The sequence below is a fragment of the Salvelinus namaycush genome, chromosome 37 (assembly GCF_016432855.1).
Source record: "Salvelinus namaycush isolate Seneca chromosome 37, SaNama_1.0, whole genome shotgun sequence".
NCBI lineage: Eukaryota > Metazoa > Chordata > Actinopteri > Salmoniformes > Salmonidae > Salvelinus > Salvelinus namaycush.
Window position 1 is genome coordinate 13,621,507 of NC_052343.1, and position 20,905 is coordinate 13,642,411.

A 20,905-nucleotide genomic window follows, 5' to 3' on the forward strand; every position below is an offset into this window, starting at 1 on the left:
CACATGCTTGTAACCACTACGAGAATGAGTTGTATGGCATGTTGCATAAGAAGACATAGACTCTATAAACTGGGTCGATCACACTTGTTAACAAGGGGAAATGGTAATGACGAGTCTCTCACTGCTTATAACTTGAATGAAACAATAGTAACCAGATACTATGTATATTCCTGCTGCTACTGTATCTAGAACCTAAAAGGGTTATTTGGTTGTTCCCACAGGAGAACCCTTTGAAGAACCCTTTTTGGTTCCAGGTTGAATGTCTGCATGTGGATTTTAGGGGGAAATCACCACTTACGGACGGACACACATTCACTTGGAAGAATTTGAATGTGAAGAGCAACATAAATGCACCTCTCCCTTCCCCTGTTCCCCAAACACAGGCCAAGTGACCTACAGACTCACACAGATGAATGTAAATGTGTAGAATAAATGAAGGTGTGAGTATGGCCTTTCAGATTCACAGTTTCAATTCAGCCCAGTAAGCGGGTGATGGGGGGCTCGGTTCCTTTCAGCACCACTTCCTGCATCCTGCCCCCTTTCTGTCTGAGCCGAACGTGCCAACCGAGGGGCGTTGGCTCCATGCCAGGGTACTGTATGTTGGTACAAAGAGGTAGTTTATATAGGAAAGAGAGAGAGAGAGAGAGAGAGAGAGTACATTTAAGGAGAGGGTAAGGAGGATGGTTGGTTGCCATGGCGATCCAGCTGAGTCACACAAGAAGCAGATGCAGCACTGATATGTAATTCCACCGCACGCACGCACGCACGCACGCACGCACGCACGCACGCACGCACGCACGCACGCACGCACGCACGCACACACACACACACACACACAGAGCTCTCATGAGACTCTCTCTCGCTTAGTAATCACTCTTTATTTCTTTATTTCTCATTCTCAATGTCCTCCTACTCCCTCCTCTATCACTCTGCTCCTTGAGTTTCTCCATCTCTCCAATTTATCACTGATTCTTCTCCTCCTCCCACTATCCTTATGTCTCTCTCTACCCATCCGCTCTCCTGCTCTTTGCCAGCTGCCTCCAGCAGAGTGTAATCTTGTTTCCATTTAGCTGACTGACTTCGGTTTTGACATCATTTAAATGGTGTCCTAAAACAGCAGTGTCCTAAAAACCCTACAATTTGACTTGAAGATTTTGGTTGCAAGTTTTCTCAAGTGTTAAAATCAAACCGAAACAATCCAACTGAAATAAACCCAGTAGAAACATTCACCATGGCTCTTTGTTTGTTTTACCTTAAAAGGCTTGGCTCTTGCTATGCTTGGTTCTCTCTCTCTCTCTGAGCTCCTCGTTTAAACACTCACGACTCCCACAGCTTTACCCTAACCAGTTACCCAGTGTAACCACAGAGCCTTCCCTCCCTACCCCATCTTTAACTCAATTAAGGTTTACCACAACCTCCAATCGCCACCAAATACAGCCCTCTAACCCAGCGACAAAATGGAATTACCCGTGCCTGAGCCACATTACAAAGAGCTCACAAATCCCCTCAATATTCATTTGATTAGGCTTGTAAAGGCTGCTCGACTGCCAAACTCCCCCGGGATAGATACCCTAACCTGGCCAAGAGGAGGGGGGCACAGAGTGGGTTGGAAGGTAGAGGGGGGCACAGATGGGACGCCACCCTACTGGGAGGCCCCCCCACAGTGTTGTGGGGTGAGGTTGACGGAGGATAAGGGTAGATGGGGGATAGGAAGGAAAGGGGGTTGGGGGCAGGTTAGTGGGGGATACTGTACAAAGGGAAGGAGAACGAGGGATAATGAAAGGGTAATGGAGGGTAAATGGAGGGGAGGATCAGCAACATTAATCAGAGCCCAGCATGACTGTCACCACATTGAGCAGTGTTTCCCCTAGTTTAACAACTAGAGCCCCATCTTAGGCGGCCCCCGAATCGATACTAAAATAATAAATTGAAACTCATTTAATAGACAAATGAAGATGTGGGAAGTCATTAGGTGGGTGGCACCATGATCGGGAAAATGTTATCGGTAGAGGAAACAAATCAGTCAAACTATCACCCATATGCCTCCTCTGGCAATACAAAACCCATTACCCTGCTGGGTAACGCTTTACTTGACACCTAGCGTCATAACATAACCATGTCATAACAGCTGACATAACTTGTTATAGCCTGTCATAATATGGTCATAACACTGTCATGACAAATATATTTAGACCTATTGTGATATATATTGCGTTATTTTATGGCTGGTTATGACACCTACATAAGAGTGTCAAACCTCACTCCATTACACCATAACCGACTTGTCAACAGTATTTTAATGTTTTATAATATTTTCAGAAATTGGCCATATTAAATTATCATTGTAATTGCGCACACATTGATGTCAGACATGCACCTACACCAATGCTCTGTCGCTGATGACTGGGATGAATGCAGGAGCAGATTTCAGGAGCAGGACAAGACACCCTCTTTTTAACTGATGACTGACATAAGGGCATGTACGTGATAGGCCTATCTGGCAACATGATTCTGATGGTTATAATGCTTAGACCAAGTAAAGTGACGCAGGATGGTCATTAAGCTTCATGACAGTGTCAAAAAGTGTATTTCTTTAGTCCAAGTAAAGTGACGCAGGATGGTCATAATTTCTCTTGACGGTGTCATAAAGTGTATTTTCTACAAGTTCTTTAAGATACGATGAAAAAAACATGACTGTAAAGAAATCATTACTACAACAACAACAATAGATTTAAGAAACCAACTTTCAAACAAAAGGAAACTTCTTCGCAGGAAAAAAATACATTTGAATAAATGTGGGTTTTGACACTCTTTAGCAGGTGTCATAATATACACTACATTACCAAAAGTATGTGGACACCTGCTCGTCGAACATCTCATTCCTAAATCATGGGCATTAATATGGAGTTGATCCCCCTTTGCTGCTATAACAGCCTCCACTCTTCTGGGAAGGCTTTCCACTAGATGTTGGAACAGTGGGGACTTCCATTCAGCTACAAAAGCATTAGTGAAGTCGGGCACTGATGTTGGGCGATTAGACCTGGCTTGCAGTCGGTGTTACAATTCATCCCAAAGGTGTTCGATGGGGTTGAGGTCAAGGCTCTGTGCAGGCCATTCAAGTTCTTCCACATCAATCTTGACAAACCAATTGCTATTTAAAAATATATATATGTTACCCCCATTTTCGATCTTGTCTCATCGCTGCAACTCCCCAACGGACTCGGGAGAGGCAAAGTTCGAGTCATGCGTCCTCCGAAACATGACTCGCCAAAACGTACTTCTTAACACCTGCCGGTTAACCTGTAAGCCAGCTGCACCAATGTGTCAGAGGAAACACAGTTCAACTGACAACCAAAATCTGCCTGCAGGCACCCAGCCCACCACAAGGAGTCACTGGAGCACGATGTGCCAAGAAAGCCCCCCCGGCCAAACCCTTCCCTAACCTGGGCAATTGTGCGCCGCCCTATGGGACTCCCAGTCACAGCCGGTTGTGACACAACCTGGGATTGAACCTGGGTCTGCAGTGACACCTCAAGCACTCTGGTGCAGTGCCTAAGACCGCTGCGCCACTCGGGAGGCCTCGACTAACAATTTCTGTATGGACCTTGCTTTGTAAACGCGTTTCCACTGCTCCAGAGTCCAATAGCGGCGAGCTTTACACCACTCCAGCCGACGCTTGGCTTGCGCATGGTGATCTTATGCTTGTGTGCGGCTGCTCGGCATTGAAACCCATTTCATGAAGCTCCCAACGGACAGTTCTTGCGCTGACATTGCTTCCAGAAGCAGTTTGGAACTTGGTAGTGAGTGTTGCAACCGAGGACAGACAATTTTTACGCGCTACGCGCTTCAGCACTCGACTGTCCCGTTCTGTGAGCTTGTGTGGCCTACCACTTCGCGTCTGAGCCGTTGTTGCTCCTAGACGTTTTCACTTCACAATGACAGTACTTACAATTGACCGGGGCAGCTCTAGCAGGGCAGAAATTTGACAAACTGTCTTGTTGGAAAGGTGGCATCCTACGACGGTGCCACGTTGAAAGTCACTGAGCTCTTCATTAAGGCCATTCTACTGCAAATGTTTGTCTATGGAGATTGCATGGCCGTGTGCTCGATTTTATACACCTGTCAGCAACGGGTGTGGCTGAAATAGCCGAATCCACTAATTTGAAGGGGTGTCCACATACTTTTGTATATAAAGTGAATGTTACAGCAGGTGTAAATATATGGATCATGACAGTGTTATGACCATATTATTACAGGTTATGACCGTGTCATAACAGGTTTGGACGCTAGATGTCAAGTAAAGTGTTACCAAATACTGTCCTCCCCATAGTGTGATAACAATGCCATGAACCCTAATTTGAAATAACTGTAGTACATCTGCCCCATGTTCCATTTAACTGCTGTGTGTGTGTGTGTGTGTGTGTGTGTGTGTGTGTGTGTGTGTGTGTGTGTGTGTGTGTGTGTGTGTGTGTGTGTGTGTGTGTGTGTGTGTGTGTGTGTGTGTGTAACACAAATCAACAAACCAGACTCTACTGCCACGGAATGGCTCATCAGATACATTGGACTACCTTACTGTGTCCGTGTTTGTGTGGGTCTGTGTGTTTGCACGTGTGTGTGTGTGTTCCCTGATCTGAGCCCTCTCACTAGATCTTCATCTCCTGTGTCTGACCTCTTGACCTCTTGAATGACCCTGTGCTCTCTTACTTCTGCTTATTGGTGGAGGGGGTCTTAATATAGCCATAATCCTAGAGGAGAGGGAGTGTGTGTGCGTGTGTGTGTGTGTGTGTGCGTGCATGCGTGCGTGTGTGTGTGTGTGTGTGTGTGTGTGTGTGTGTGTGTGTGTGTGTGTGTGTATGTGCATGCGCATGCATGTTTATTTGTGTGTATGCTTGTCATAATGCGACCCAAAATTTTAAATCGCCATGACTACATAGGACTCCTAGTGGTAATACCTCTTTTTAATTAAATCAAGCTGCAGGACACACACACACACACACACACTAAAACACAAACACAGCTATGACTGTATACACACACACACACACACACACACACATGCTCACAGTTAATTCAACCTGGCTCGTCCTGATCTGTTTCCATACTGGCAGGCAGGACGAGCTCTGACTCATTTTCTCTCTCGGTCCCTCCTACTCTCTTTTTCTCTTTTTCTCTCTTTCTCTGCCATGTCTATCTCCATCCATCTCTCTCTCTTTCCCTCCTACACTCCATTTTACAGAGTGTTGTCCTCAGTCCTCCAGCTTTGGGGGTAACTATAAAAAATGTTAGCGCTCTCAGGCCATGTCAGTTAGGACAGTAGAGAGAGGTAAACTATTGACAACGTTAGGTAGATCAAACATTCAAATTAGAACCACTTCATATCCCAACCAACGCACACATGTGCACACACGTGTAGAATGCAAACGCTTACAGTACACACACACACAGCAGGACATGGCTTTGTCGGTAAACCCCAGAGAGAGATGTGGAGGGCAGACACAACCAACTACTTGTAGGAGTGTGTTATAACAGAGGGCAGAGCCCTTTGCATTCATCCCACTGTGATTCAATTGGGCTGGTGTATGAATCAGCCTCAGTTCACCATTACACACAGACACACACAGACACTTGTGCCAGAGCTCCACTGACCCATATTGCCTCTTAGCCCAACCTCAGACAGAACTTGGACTGTCCCTCAGTGTAACACAGATCTTCACTGACTCAGTCCAAGTCTCGTGGGACAGTGTCATCTAATATGGAGTTCTCACAGACATCAAAATCAATGTACTTAGTGCATTGTTTACTGTTTGTTTATGGTTTACTATGATCTCTTTAAGCCTACCAAAGACCTTGTCTTCTAAAAGTGCAGTGATAACCATTTACATTTGAGTAATTTATCAGATGCTCTTATGCAGAGTGACTTACAGAAGCAATTAGGGTTAAGTGCCTTGCTCAAGGGCACATTAAAAGACTTCAACTAATCGGCTCAGGGATTTCGAACCAGCGATCTTTCGTTTACTGGCCCAACGCTCTTAACCACTAGACTACCTGCCGCCACATTGTTGTAATATCCTAGTTAAGTTTTATGGGAGTGATTTGCGATATTGCTCTTGGCTTTCCAACTCTATGGACTGTTACTCCAATGATTGTAAATGAGGATTATATGGACCGTGGCTCCAATGATTATAAACCAGTATAAAGGATAAGACCAATCTCTGCAAAGATCGGGCATCTGCCATCTCAATCACACACCTCATCTCTGGCCATTAGGCCTGCTGGGAGATTACCTACTGCTGACCTGTCAAGAGTCAAGAGGTCAGCGTCAAGATCACTGAACAGTTGAACTGTGTAGCTGCACACTGATGAGAAACTGTGTGTCTGCAGGGGGAGGAGAACAGTGGGTCATTATGTCATGATTAGGGCCTTGAGTTGGGAGAGGTTCTATTGGGCTCATGGTAAAAGCAAAGCGTGTGTGTGTTTTTGTGTGTGTGTTTGTGTGTGTGTGTGCGTCCGTGTGTATGCGTACCTGCATGTGTGTGTGTGTGTCTCAACTTGAGTGTATGTGCACACATACATTTGTGTGAGCTCTCCTGTCGTGTGAACATAATTCCGTTGGCATGGTGACCCTGTCTGTTCGATACATCTGTGCCAGCTCTCATTGCCATCATCATCTCCATCAGCGCTAGTCAGGAGGCGATGGTCATCCAGGGACTAACTACTGCGCATACATTTGCATGCTAATCCACAAAGATGTTTGCTAATTTCTGATCTCTCCCTGCTGATTGGTTCGTTCGGTGAGTTACAGGATTAAGGGAAATAAATATATTGGCATAGATCTGCATAATGACCGGCAGAAGGGTTTTATAACAATGGGTTGGATGAGTTTGGGGAGGAGGGGGTTTTGTTGAAGGAAGGGTCTTAGACAGAGGTACTGCTGTGCCCCTCAACAGTTTAGACATTTAGGGATTTAGTGCCTCATTCCATTTAAACTCAAGCTAATACCCGAAATTGAATCAGACATGGGATTTGAAACCCTTTCTGAAACACAATCTACATAATGGGAAGGTTTCATTTCAAATGCCATTGTTGGGTTCTGATTTCTTGACTTATGAAATCATGAAATATATTTATTCCTTTCACTGAGGGAGAGAGGGTAATTTATAATGTTTACATCATGTCAATATGTTATTGTTAGCCATCAGGGATCCTATGGGAGGAGGAAAGACACCGTCTGGTACGAGACAACATGACAGCCGTGAGTTGGGGAGGAGTGAGCACTTTGGGGCAGAGGTCAGGTCAGATGAAGTGAGGAAGAACAGGTATCACTAAGGTTCTGTCTAGCAACAGAGGTGCATTGGCTATTCAGATGTGTAGGAGACTCAGCATAGGAGAAAGGGTTAAATATCAGTGCTTGTGTGAATATGTCTTTTGTCTGTACAGCTGTTTGACCCTTTGGGATGAATAAACTTGGTTTTATCTTTCATAGTGTCCGTCGAGTTCTTACTCTGATAATTAGAACCTAACACCATGTTACCTGATGTAATGGATGAATCAATGCCGCTCGTTTGATGGCTGAGGCAGAATACCACAAGATTTCTCTGTCTAACATCTTATTCCAACCAACCAGCCCCTCCTCCCCCATCCACCCCAGTAACCGTATTAATCCTCAACCTAACATGATGACATGTCATGGTTTTTCCTACTCATGTAACCTGGCTTACACGTTCTCCTCATGGTGACCTCCATAAAGATCTGTTGGCCTGGTATCAATGCACCAGGATTGGGAACCTTGTAAAACACACAAAATCACACAACCACCCTTTCACCAAACTTAATCAGTGTTTCATCTAGAAATACATGTTTCACATTGCAATACATGTTCATATAAAGTAATTGCCTTTTACAATGAAATGCTCACATTACTTTTGATATGATTCCCTTCTAATTTGTTGAAATACATTTTACTATTACTTAATCCGACCACTGTTAATTGATAATCACTTAACCGTTTGGTAAACCTGTAGATTTTATATTGGTTGGTCTACTGCAGATTTTGAGAAGTACAATGAAAATGTATGTTTGTTAAGTAGAAACATGTGAAGTATGATATATACTGTACTGCACTATTACCACTATTCTGATATTACTTCACAGTACATTTAAAAAATCAGACAATGACAAGATCAGAGATGTACTGCATGTAATGCATCCCCTATACTGTGAACATATATCCAAAATGAAGTTGCTGGGGTATTTTTCTTTACTAAAATTGCATTGGCAAATACAGTACTGTAATATATGCCATTTACGAAGCAGGTATTTTTATCCAAAGTGACAACAGTGAGTCCACACATTTTTGCATGTGACCCCAGTGGGAATCAAACCGACCACCCTGGTGTTGCTAGTGCCATGCTCTTAATGCTGTAACTGAGCCACACAGGACCACTGCAATACATACGTACAATACAATACTGTAAAATACAATACATGATTACAATACAAGTGGAAGGTGTATGATTGTCATCCCCATGAGCATGCTACCCTCCGCCAGGCCATGGACGAAGCATGTAATGACATCAGTGTGCAAAGCTGTTATCAAGGCAAAGGGTGGCTGCTTTGAAGAATCTAAAATATAAAATGTATTTTGATTTGTTTAACACTTTTTTGGTTACTACATGATTCCATATGTGTTATTTCATAGTTTTGATGTCTTCACTATTATTCTACAATGTAGAAAATAGTAAAAATAAAGAAAAACCCTTGAATGCGTAGGTGTGTCCAAACCTTTGACTGGTAGTGTATGTCAAGCTTGGATTCACCATGCCCAAAACAAATCCACAGGTGCATGAAAAATGAGGACATTTACTGGGATGTCGACGAGAACCTACAGACAAATGCTCTACTGGCTTGATGCAAACTAGTGCCTGCTAAACATTATGTTTCTTTCATTCGTTTAATTTCTTTCATTTGATTACAGTACACTTATATTGTAATGGCATCTGAACAATATATTTTTGCATCAATGATTGTGAAAGATGTCTTCAATTATCACACACCTTTGATCACACATAGGATAGAAATTATGGAAATTTGATTTTCCATTTTTGGTTGATATTGCCTAATGTGAAAACAGTGTAATATTCTGTAATGTACAGTACTGTAGCATATTGCATTCAAAGGAACATTTTGAAACATGTACAGTATCTTGCATTTTTTTGCTATTGGATTAACTGGTTGTTAAAATAACTAAATTGAGAAGATATCATCATTATCATTCCTAAGAGTTTAGAAAATTCGCCACATACTTAGCACCAAAGCGACTGACAAAAACGGTATTATACATTGTCTGAGGTTGAGACTGATAGGCTGTGGAGCTTGGCCAGTGTTGACCATACTCACATGATGCCTAAAATTTGGAAATAGAATTAGGGCAAGAAAATAAAATGGAATATGGAAATAGAATTTGTGTGTGTGTGTGTGTGTGTGTGTGTGTGTGTGTGTGTGTGTGTGTGTGTGTGTGTGTGTGTGTGTGTGTGTGTGTGTGTGTGTGTGTGTGTGTGTGTGTGTGTGTGTGTGTGTGTGTGTGTGTGTGTGTGATTGATTGAGTGATTGATTGTGCACGTGTGTGTCGCGTGACTACCACACTACAACCGGATGGTTGAAATTGATCTGGCAAAACAATGGACGTATCCTCATAAAGGTCTCTGTAAAGCATCCAGGAACACGTGTTGCTTTATATTCTCTAGTCTAAATCACTGAGCTGCTTCATATGGGAGCCCAATTTTCATTTACATGGATATAGGGTTTTCTCTCCCTATATCTCTGTCTGTCTGTCTGTCTGTCTGTCTGTCTGTCTGTCTGTCTGTCTGTCTGTCTGTCTGTCTGTCTGTCTGTCTGTCTGTCTGTCTGTCTGTCTGTCTGTCTGTCTCTGTGTGTGTGTGTGTGTGTGTGTGTGTGTGTGTGTGTGTGTGTGTGTGTGTGTGTGTGTGTGTGTGTGTGTGTCTGTGTGTGTGTGTGTGTGTGTGTGTGTGTGTGTGTGATGGGGAACTGTTTTCCATCCTCCATCTCATTCACTCATCAGGCTAGCTCATACTTTCTAAACACATTGTCAAGGGTGTAGATATCTGTCATTGTAATGTTGATGGGTTTTATTGGGTTCAATGTTTATCTCTGATATGTTAGTAAATTTGATTCCTTCCATCTGGATGCCTTGCCTATGATGTAAGGGTGTGATGGCTGTGTGTGTGTGTGTGTGTGTGTGTGTGTGTGTGTGTGTGTGTGTGTGTGTGTGTGTGTGTGTGTGTGTGTGTGTGTGTGTGTGTGTGTGTGTGTGTGTGTGTGTGTGTGTGTGTGTGTGTGAGTGAGTGCGCTCATTCCATCTCTCACCTGCAGAAGACCCCCATTCCGTCCAGTAGGTAGCACTGGCCTCCGTTGAAGCAGTAGCTGGGCAGTGTGTCGCAGGGGGAGCGGCAGGTTCCATTCTGTTTCACGTAGCCCTGGCGGCAGCCACCGGCCCCGTCTGAGCCATCCACGGGTAACGCTGGAGGGGCTGCCGCAGGGCCCTCTGGAGCAGCAGCAACACCCCCACTGGGCAGCCTCTTGTCTGGGGTAAGGGAGCCGGAACCTGGGGGAGCCCTGGGCCTGGAGCGCGATGGAGGCCCGGCAGTTAGCCTCAAGTCGTCATCCCCATCCAAGGTATCAGTAGTGGTACTGTAGGAGTACTCATCAGGGGTGGGCGACGCACCGTCTTCATACGGCGTGAGGTAGTCGTAGTTGTCTGGCATGGCCCAGGAAGTGGGGTCGCCACCCTGGAGCTCGTGGGCCAAAGAGGAGGGAGAGGGCGGGGCTAGGTCCAGGCCGCGGCCGCGAGAGGCGGGGTCGAAGAAGTCCACCGTGAGGACGTCCGGGCGGGAGGGGTTAGCAGCGGCGGGTGGAGGGGCAGTGGTGGTGGCCAGATTGGCTACTTCTTCTTGGAAGTGGCGGTCCAGGTCGAAGACATTGTCTCTGGCGTTCAGCCACGGTGGGTCGGTGTGCTCCTCTTCATCCTCTTCCTCCTCCGTGCCACGGGGGTTGCTAGGCAGCAGGAGCTCTGTCTCTGCTGAGTCAGGGCTGATCCTGGGCGGGGCCACCACCTCCTCCTCGGCTGGCAACACCCCTTCTCCCAGCATGCCGCTGCCTTGCTCCTCTTCGGAGAGGGGCATGTGGCCGGGCCTCTGGGTCACCGTGACGACGGGGCTGACTGAGCTGCTGATGCCGGTCACCTTGGTAAGGACATCATTCACTTTGGCCGCTTCCTCCACCTTACTGGGCAGGGATGTCACGTTGGCTGTGGTGTCCAACTCAGTGACATTGGCCCCCAGAGTGTTCCCTGCAAACATACAAGAAAACAATGATGTCAGGGCCATGAGTGAATATCCTTTAATCAATCTGTCCACTTAATGTCATTCATAATACAAAACATAGACACAAGAACTAGACCTACTATAAGCGGCAGAGATACAGATGTAGGATCTTAATTGGAGCCAGTTTGCTACAGCATGAAAATAATCCGGCAGCAACAAGAATGTGAATTATTATGTGCATTAGAATTAATCAACTTTTTTTGTAGGAGTTGATACATTTTTTGTTAGGGCAAGTCAAGTCTGCCATTTTTTAAGTGGAAATTACAAACCTTAGAAGCCTTTTTAAATCTCAGATGCACTACACGTTTGCATTTCCTGCTGTGCAGGAAAATTCTCAGCAACAAAAGAGTGATAAAATTAACATCCTACATCTGTAGTAAACAAACACCATCCGAACAAACTATGAGATGACCAGTGACTTTCTTGCATTGAGGCTTCACACACGAGTTGTGTCAACCATTGAATGACTGAACATATCGTGACTCAAGTCCCTAGTCATTGGGCGGTATCTGTCTCCCAAACTGGCTCAACAGTCCAGCATTACCCTGAGGCTAAAATGCAAAACAAATTAAACCAAGATGGACTGGCCATATACTTATCCACTGGTAAATGACTTCAGCCAAGTGTAGCTCCTTATTCCTCTCCTAAAGCAGCTTTGGCGAACCCCATGGATTAAGTGTAATAATTGACTAATGTACTTGAATGGCAAGGAGCTGGGATTAGGGATTATGGTTTGGGGTTTAGGGTCTCCGGGGCTCCCTGTGGGAGATGGAGTGATCTGGAGGGGAGACGGTCATATGGCATCTTCACCCTGCAGTCTCACAGAGAGCAGCGCTGAGAGAAACACAGTGAGACACATTACTTTAACCAGACAAACATGTAGTTCCGTGAAAAAGTGTTGGATTTGTCAGTAAGAGAGACCAACATGTTTCCTTTCACAGAAATACCATCATCATGTTTAATAAGCGCTATGCCATTTGTGACGTGATGTCTCGGTTTCAACGTGAAAACGAAGAAGAACCTTCACACCCACACAAACCATTATCTCATATGAAACAATAGAACTATTTATTCATTAAAAGTGGTGCGTGACAACCAAATAACTCACAAAGCTTCAACAAAACCAGTTGCTGTTATACTAGAACTATTTCTAGGAAATATACAATAGGCCTATAGAGTATTACATTACTAAGCAGATAAAGGTTGTTAATGGGTGCCGTCACGTTAGTATTATCGTAGCAGCCAGGTGGAATCCTGGGCTTTTTACTGCTGTAGTCAGAGAAACAGAGGCTTTCAAAATGAGGATGAATTTTGAGTTAATCCATCCACCCACCAGATAGACTCACACTGCTGTTAAAGACATCATCTGACATTCTGAGCAGCGTCGCTTCGGCCAAAACCACTATGGCATGCCACGCTTACACACATGTTCAGGGAATATACTTAAAGGAATATACTGCACACACACACACACACAGATGCACACACACACAGATGCACACACACACAGATGCACACACACACACACACACACACACACACACACACACACACACACACACACACACACACACACACACACACACACACACACACACACACATACACACACACACACACACACACACACACACACACACACACACACACACACACACAGACGCACAGACACACACACACACACACAGTCATTCCCTCATTAAGTGATGAACTCTACAGCGAACAGAACAGGCTAGCTAACTCTGTGTGAGTAGTCCCCAGGGGGAAAGGCTACTCAACAGACAGCTCCCTCTGATGGTAAAGAGACACTTTAGTCACACTTCTGTATTTGTTCAGCTCTAACAATCACTCAGTCACTTTGTGTCTTTTATAGTTGTATGTCTGGAAAACAAACAGAGACAGAAAGTAACGTTCCAAAGACAAGGTCTGTCTCATTGTTTCTGGCAAAATGGCCAAACAGTAACATGAGTCTAGGTTTCCTGTTGTTTTCACCATCAACAACTAAACGTCCCTTTTTCAGGGCCCTGTCTTTCAAAGATAATTTGTAAAAATCCAAATGACTTCACAGATCGTCATTGTAAAGGGTTTAAACACTGTTTCCCATGCTTGTTCAATGAACCATAAACAATTAATGAACATGCACCTGTGGAACGGTCGTTAAGACACTAACAGCTTACAGATGGTAGGCAATTAAGGTCACAGTTATGAAAACTTAGGACACTAAAGAGGCCTTTCTACTGACCTTAGGCATGCTGCAAGGAGGCATGAAGACTGCAGATGTGGCCAGGGCAATAAATTGCAATGTCTGTACTGTGAGACGCCTAAGACAGTGCTACAGGGAGACAGGGCGGACATCTGATCTTCCTCGCAGTGGCAGACCATGTGTAACAACACCTGCACAGGATCGGTACATCCGAACATCACACCTGCGGGACAGGTACAAGATGGCAACAACAACTGCCCGAGTTACACCAGGAATGCACAATCCCTTCATCAGTGCTCAGACTGTCTGCAATAGGCTGAGAGAGGCTGGACTGAGGGCTTGTAGGCCTGTTGTAAGACAGGTCCTCACCAGACATCACCGGCAACAACGTCCCCTATGGGCACAAACCCACGGTCGCTGGACCAGACAGGACTGGCAAAAAAATGCTCTTCACTGACGAGTCGCGGTTTTGTCATACCAGGGGTAATGGTTAGATTTGCGTTTATCTTCGAAGGAATGAGCGTTACACCGAGGCCTGTACTCTGGAACGGGATCGATTTGGAGGTGGAGGGTCCGTCATGGTCTGGGGCGGTGTGTCACAGCATCATCGGACTGAGCTTGTTGTCATTGCAGGCAATCTCAACGCTGTGCGTTACAGGGAAGACATCATCCTCCCTCATGTGGTACCCTTCCTGCAGGCTCATCCTGACATGACCCTCCAGCATGACAATGCCTCCAGCCATACTGCTTGTTCTGTGTGTGATTTCCTACAAGACAGGAATGTCAGTGTTCTGCCATGGCCAGCGAAGAGCCCGGATCTCAATCCCATTGAGCACGTCTGGGACCTGTTGGATTGGAGGGTGAGGGCTAGGGCCATTCCCCCCAGAAATGTCCAGGAACTTGCAGGTGCCTTGGTGGAAGGGTGGGGTAACATCTCACAGCAAGAACTGGCAAATCTGGTGCCGCCCATGAGGAGGAGATGCACTGCAGTACTTAATGCAGCTGGTGGCCACACCAGATACTGACTGTTACTTTTGATTTTGACCCCCCTTTGTTCAGAGACACATTATTCCATGTCTGTGGAACTTGTTCAGTTTATGTCTCAGTTGTTGAATCTTATGTTCATACAAATATTTACACATGTTAAGTTTGCTGAAAATAAACGTAGTTGACAGTGAGAGGACGTTTCTTTTTTTGCTGAGTTTATATCAGTATCATTCAAAGTATGGTCAGTGTAGTGGCCTAACAGCCTTAGAAATATTTTTGTGATACACGACTGTCATTTATGTGCAGTATAAATGTCTAGATTTCATGGATGTCGGGTTTGTCAGGGTTATTAAGTGTCACGGCCGTCGAATGAAGTGGACCAAGGCGCAGCGTGGTAAGCATACCTTTTATCCTTATATTAAGATGACGCCGACAAAAACAATAAACAATTTTTTTTAAACGACCGTGAAGCTTAAGGGCTATAGTGCCACAAACAAAGACAACTTCCCACACAGAAAGGAGGGAAAAGGGCTACCTAAGTATGGTTCCCAATCAGAGACAACGATAGACAGCTGTCCCTGATTGAGAACCATACCTGGCCAAAACAAAGAAATACAAAAACATAGAAAATAGAACATAGAATGCCCACCCAAATCACACCCTGACCAAACCCAAAATAGAGACATAAAAAGCTCTCTAAGGTCAGGGCGTGACATTAAGTCAGGAATACTGGAGTTGTACTGCATTGGGCATCAACTCCTTCATCAATTAAAACATTCCATACATGTGGTTCTCTCTTCTAAAATGTAATATAATCACTATATAAGCAATGTCATATCATGGAGAATCATAGGCTGTCCAAAATTTGAGTCTTCAAGTGATTACTTCAAGGTAAAAAATAAATAATCTTCAAAGGATTCTTAAAAGCTTTTACTGCAGTGGGCTAAATCAGGGTCACACAGAGTGTTTCTTGGTAGTCTTAACCAAATCTACTTTGAAAAAAAGTATACACCTCACACACATGGTTATGTGCTTAAAGAAAAGAAAACACCTGTACAATGTCAGATATAGAGTTGAAATATATTACATTTGAGTTTGCATACCAATATAACACTGTATATACTGTACATCACAGAAGACTGAAATATAACAAAACTGTTTGACATAGAAACATCGGATTTTCAGCAGGTTTTTATAAATAACGTTAATTAATTATGAAATTACGAAGAATATGAATACCATTCCACCCATGAGGCCACTAGGGGGCGATTTGGTCATTTGACTATCACCGTAGACACACTCACATACTCTCTCAACCCCTTCCGTTTCTCTCTGTCTGTCTCTCTCTAGGGAGGACACCAGTGTTGCTCTTGAAGAGCCGCTCTATTGTAGGCAGCAGTGTGTCTGTCTGCCAGAGAACTTTGCTGATTCTCTGAAGTGAGTTTCAATTAAAAATGTATCCTCACATAGAGTCTTGTTAACCTAATTGGATTAACAAGGAGACTTTTGACAGGTCGCTGATTTCGCTGGGCACCACCGGCCAGGACTAGGGTTGTAAAATTCCGTGAACTTTTAATAAATTCCCTGGTTTTCCAGAAATTCTGGTTGGAGATTTCCAGATTCCGGGAATCCTCCAACCGGGATATGGGGAAAACCAGGGCATTTATTGAAAGTTCACTGAATTTTGTAGCCTTAGCCAGGACCCATAGATAGAGAACCACTGTGAACAGCAGATCCATATCTCCCACTAGTACACAGCTATCTATCTCCTCATCACCTGACCAGGCCACAAATAAAGGCTTTTGATTCAATAAGGAGAACTGAAGTTTAGTCATAGAGACTTCTGCTGACATGCAGGGAGAGTGGGCCTGGCCGTATATGTGCGGCTGTTTCTGAAGTCAAACTAGAACACATTAAGTTGCTTACGCCATTCTTGGAGTTACTTGAGTTGAGGTTTCCAATGAAAGACTTGTATACACCAGAGACAAATAGCAGTCTCATTCTCTTTAAACAATGTGAAGACACTGATTTGGTTTATCCAGTTGCAAGGCGAGACTATTAATACCAGTCTAAAAATACTTCATATTGCGTTTGAGACTGTTTGTGATCAAGCAACGTTTTGGGAGATCAGAGAATACAAAACCTGCATGTATTATCTAAAAAAACATTATTTGAGGTAGAAAAACAAAGCTCAAAAATGCAATGTAATTCAAAGCCTAACTTGAGGTAGGCCTACAGACGCAAAACTATTGCATAAATCATGGATTGATATCAAAGGGAGACTTGTGTGAGATAGAGGTAGGTGACTTACCTATTCAGCATGAGTAACCATACATCCTGAACACCAACCCAATCCCAGCCAAAAAGCTACACTGTGCCCACTATGACACAGAGCCTGTTAACAAGGCGGTGGTATCCGGGATGCCCAATAAAACGGACATTAGATCCACAGGTCCAGGAGGGTGGCAGCCTGGCATGATGCCACAATGGCCTGAATGGGGATTGCCAGGGTAGGGTCAGATCCCTGTTTAGACCTGGCCTTCTCACCGTCCCCGGCCTCCACCACTGATTGTCCCCCTGGCCCAGATGGAATGAGGCTCACAGGGGCCACAGCAGACCCCCGGGCCTAGGGCTGTCGGAGAGCGGTGTGTGGCGGCCTGGGAGGTTGGGGGGGGGGGGGGGGGGGGGGGGGTAAAGTGGTCTTTGTGCTCCACTTTCAGACAGGACAGTCAGACAGTGTTACATAAGGAACCCCCTCAACCCTTAAAGGGTATTCTGAGGTGTTTGGGGGGTATGGGGGTGTTGGGGTAGGTTTCAGCCCCTGTTGCGGAGGGCGTGGGTGGCAGTAATGAGAGATATTTGGCATTGCCAGGGGCAACAGGGTTGATGTTGGCTATCTGCCAAGTCTTTTGTTTCTTGGTTAGTTGGGATGCGTTGCCTACCTCCAAATGAAACGGGGGATTGTGATTGGCTATGACAGACAGTAAAGAGGACGGTGATTGTTTGTGACAGATTTTAGCTCCCAGACAGTGTCTGCTGACACAGACAGAAGGATATAGGGGTGAAGGGTCAATGGTCAGGGTGGCCAGAGCAGTGAGATAAAATACAGCCCTGCTGGCTGTAGCTGCAAATAAATATATCTGTTTATACGTCTCTGGGAAAGAGAGGGAGGGAAAGAGGGAGGGAACGAGAGGGAGGGAAAGAGGGAGGGAAAGAGAGAGAGGGAAAGAGAGAGAGGGAAAGAGGGAGGGAAAATGGGAGGGAACGAGAGGGAGGGAAAGAGAGGGAGGGAAAATGGGAGGGACAGAGAGGGAGGGAAAAAGGGAGGGAAAGAGGGAGGGAAAGAGAGGGGGAAAAGGGAGGGAAAGCGGGAGGGAGGGAAAGAGAGGGGGAGGAAGAGAGAAAGCAGCTGAGAGAGAAATGGAGAGATAGAGCGGAGGGAGGCACAGAATAAGCGAGAGAGAGTATGGAGATGCCAAGAGTGAGAGTGTGAGATAGGAGGATGGTGTAGTGAAAAAAATGAGCAGACGGAATGGCAGTTAGGAGCACATGAGAGACAGAGAGATGAACAGCAAAGGATGATAGTCAAGTGAAAAGGATTATGAGGTTGTGTGAGAGAGAGAGTCTGACTGATCACTCGTTTCCATTGATTTTACAGTGAGCTCCCTCTAAACAATCCTCAAGAGAGGACCTTCATACTGTATGTAGACACACACATACACACATGTGTGCACGTATAACACACACACACTATATAACCATTATGAATAATGCATTAACCTTTTTCTCTTTACTCAATACCACTCATTAATATCGATGAAAGTGGATATGTATAGGTCTGCATTCAACAGACTAATACCCCTGCATAATACCCCTGCACTGATTTCCACCTACCACTCTCTCAATCTCTCTCTCTCCTTCTCTCTCTCTATACCTTCCTCCCTCCATCACATTAAACCTTTCATTTCTGTGCTCAACAGGTGGCAGGCTGGAGGAGGGCTGTGTTGCCATGGCAACGGTCTTGCCCTCACTGTGCAGAGAGAGAGTTGATGCAGCGTTGCTAACCTAACAGATCTGCACACAAACACACGCATGCACACATTACAAGGACAAAATGCTAATACTCACATTTTCAGACATAAATATTCATTGCGTAAGAACAAAAGGTGTGTGTGCAGGTGTGTGGCTTACATAACACTTGAAGTTTGTGTGTGTGCATGTGTGTTATCAAAATGCAGAACAGGGAGCCTGTCCTCTCTCAGCATGCCCCTCCGGTGTCCATACTCTACTCCTTTACCTTCTTGCTTCCTCCTGATTGGTTTAAGTCAGCGGTTCCCAACCAGAGGTACTGGGAACCCTGGGGTACTTGGCCTATCCATAGGGGGCACTTGAGACTCATGATACCATAAAATGCACACGAGGGGGTACCACAGGGGTCCTCCAGGCAGAGCTAAATTCAGTTGGTGGTATACAGTAACTGAAAAAGGTTGGGAACCACTGATTTAAGTGATTAGCCTAATTAAAAATCAAGGATTCGATAAACTCCCAGCTTTCAAAGGCATCCAGGGATCACACAGACCACATTAATCCAGCTATCAGTAATCTTATTATCCATTTTATTATTGTTTTTCCTTTTGTTCTTTCTTGGTCTGGTTCAGCTGAATGTGGTAGTGTTGTGGATTTCTTTATTAATATATAATAACATATGCCATTTAGCAGATGCTTTTATCCAAAGTGACTTACAGTCACGCTTGCATACATTTGACATATGGGTGGTCCAGGGAATGGAACCCACTATCCTTGTGTTTCAAGCACTGTGCTCTACCAACTGAGCTACAGAGGACCACCTCTTTGACAGGGGGAGGTAGGGGAATGAATACTAATAGGACAGGGCTCAACTATGGAAGCCGTCTCGGTGATGTAATACGCTCCGCTCGCATTGCAGAGCACGGTTCGCTTTGTGGAGGAGACTAGATGTGCGCTGACACAGGAGGCGCGCGCACTGACTTGAACTCACTGACACGCACACAGACTACTAGAACGTACAAGAACACAAAGATACACACTCATTCTTAACACTATCACAACCTATGGGAATGCTCACACGTTTAAACGTCTGGCCAGGTCAAGCCAACCGACACCTATGTTAACGGTCCCCTGCTGGCAACTGGAGGCAGAACCTTGGAGCAGGGGGGTGCAGGTGGTAGGACAGAGAGAACGGGATAACACTATTTTGTCTTCTTCTCTGCTTCTCCCCGCGCTTCTCCTCCTCTGATGAGATGCAAAGTCACCCCACAATCCCCCTGAAGCAACACCGAGAGGAGCTGCCTAAAGCGGGTTTCATGTTACACATGCAGAGACGTCTTTGCGCTGAGCAAGCCATTGTTTGAGATGGAGGGAGGTGGAATGCAAAGATTCAGCATGTGAGGAGTGCAGGGGGTTGAGGTCGTCCTAATGATTCTAATGATTTCAGCTCTCCATTGGTGATGTGTCCAACCTAGCAGTGAACAAAGCTCATTGTATGACTAATGTGAAATGAGTAATGTATACTCCTGGGACTAGAGAAAGGAGGGTTGGGACTACACCCATTGGCAGGTGTTTTCTAATGAGCAGACCAATGTAAGAAGGATATGTAGGTAGACTGTTCTAGCATGTGGCATATCTAACCTGGGTCACATTTACCATTACACAGAGCACATACCACAGTGGCATCATACAGAACAGAGAGAGAGAGAGAGAGAGAGAGAGAGAGAGAGAGAGAGATGTGCACTATTTCTCCAATTTACTTTATATTGATTTTAAAATGACTGTTATGATCAAAATGTGTGTTTTTTCCTAAACTGCTATATAAAAGGCTGGGGGGATTTGGCTTGAAGATTAACACACTGCTTTTCAAAGATAATCTGTCCGCGGCAGATGTGTGTCAGCAGGCCAGAGGAGAGCAGAGGAAAGGAGGGAGAGGCAGGCAGGATGGAGGGAGAGGCAGGCAGGAGGGAGAGGCAGGCAGGAGGGAGGGAGAGGCAGGCAGGAGGGAGGGAGAGGCAGGCAGGCGGGCTGGGAGGCCGACCTTCCCAGCGTCCATCATTCCCAGAGTCCATCACCATGCTGGCCCCAGGGACATAAATCCTGGAAATGTGGCTGAGCCTTGACTACCATTACCCCCTCCAACATCCGTCCAAACCTGCTCACACGGCCATCATTCTGAGTGGGGGAGGGGGGGTGCCTCCACATCCCTCACTACTACCCCCTAACCATCTCTTCACTTCCCTATGGAAGACTGAAAATGGCACCAAGAAGAGATGCCCTGTCCCTAACA

The 20,905-nt window shown here is 45.3% G+C and overlaps 1 protein-coding gene across 1 annotated transcript in view; it reads right to left on the reverse strand.

Annotated features, from left to right (window-relative positions):
* Nucleotides 1-20,693, reverse strand: part of cspg5a (chondroitin sulfate proteoglycan 5a) — a 30,890-nt gene extending 10,197 nt beyond the window's left edge. Inside the window, exons 1-2 of the mRNA XM_038977436.1 lie at nucleotides 20,657-20,693; nucleotides 10,384-11,365 (exon numbers count right to left, since the gene is read on the reverse strand). Coding sequence (XP_038833364.1) covers nucleotides 10,384-11,365; nucleotides 20,657-20,693 — 1,019 coding nt within the window. The remainder of the gene's footprint in view (nucleotides 1-10,383; nucleotides 11,366-20,656) is intronic.
* Between the last annotated feature and the right edge of the window lie 212 nt (nucleotides 20,694-20,905).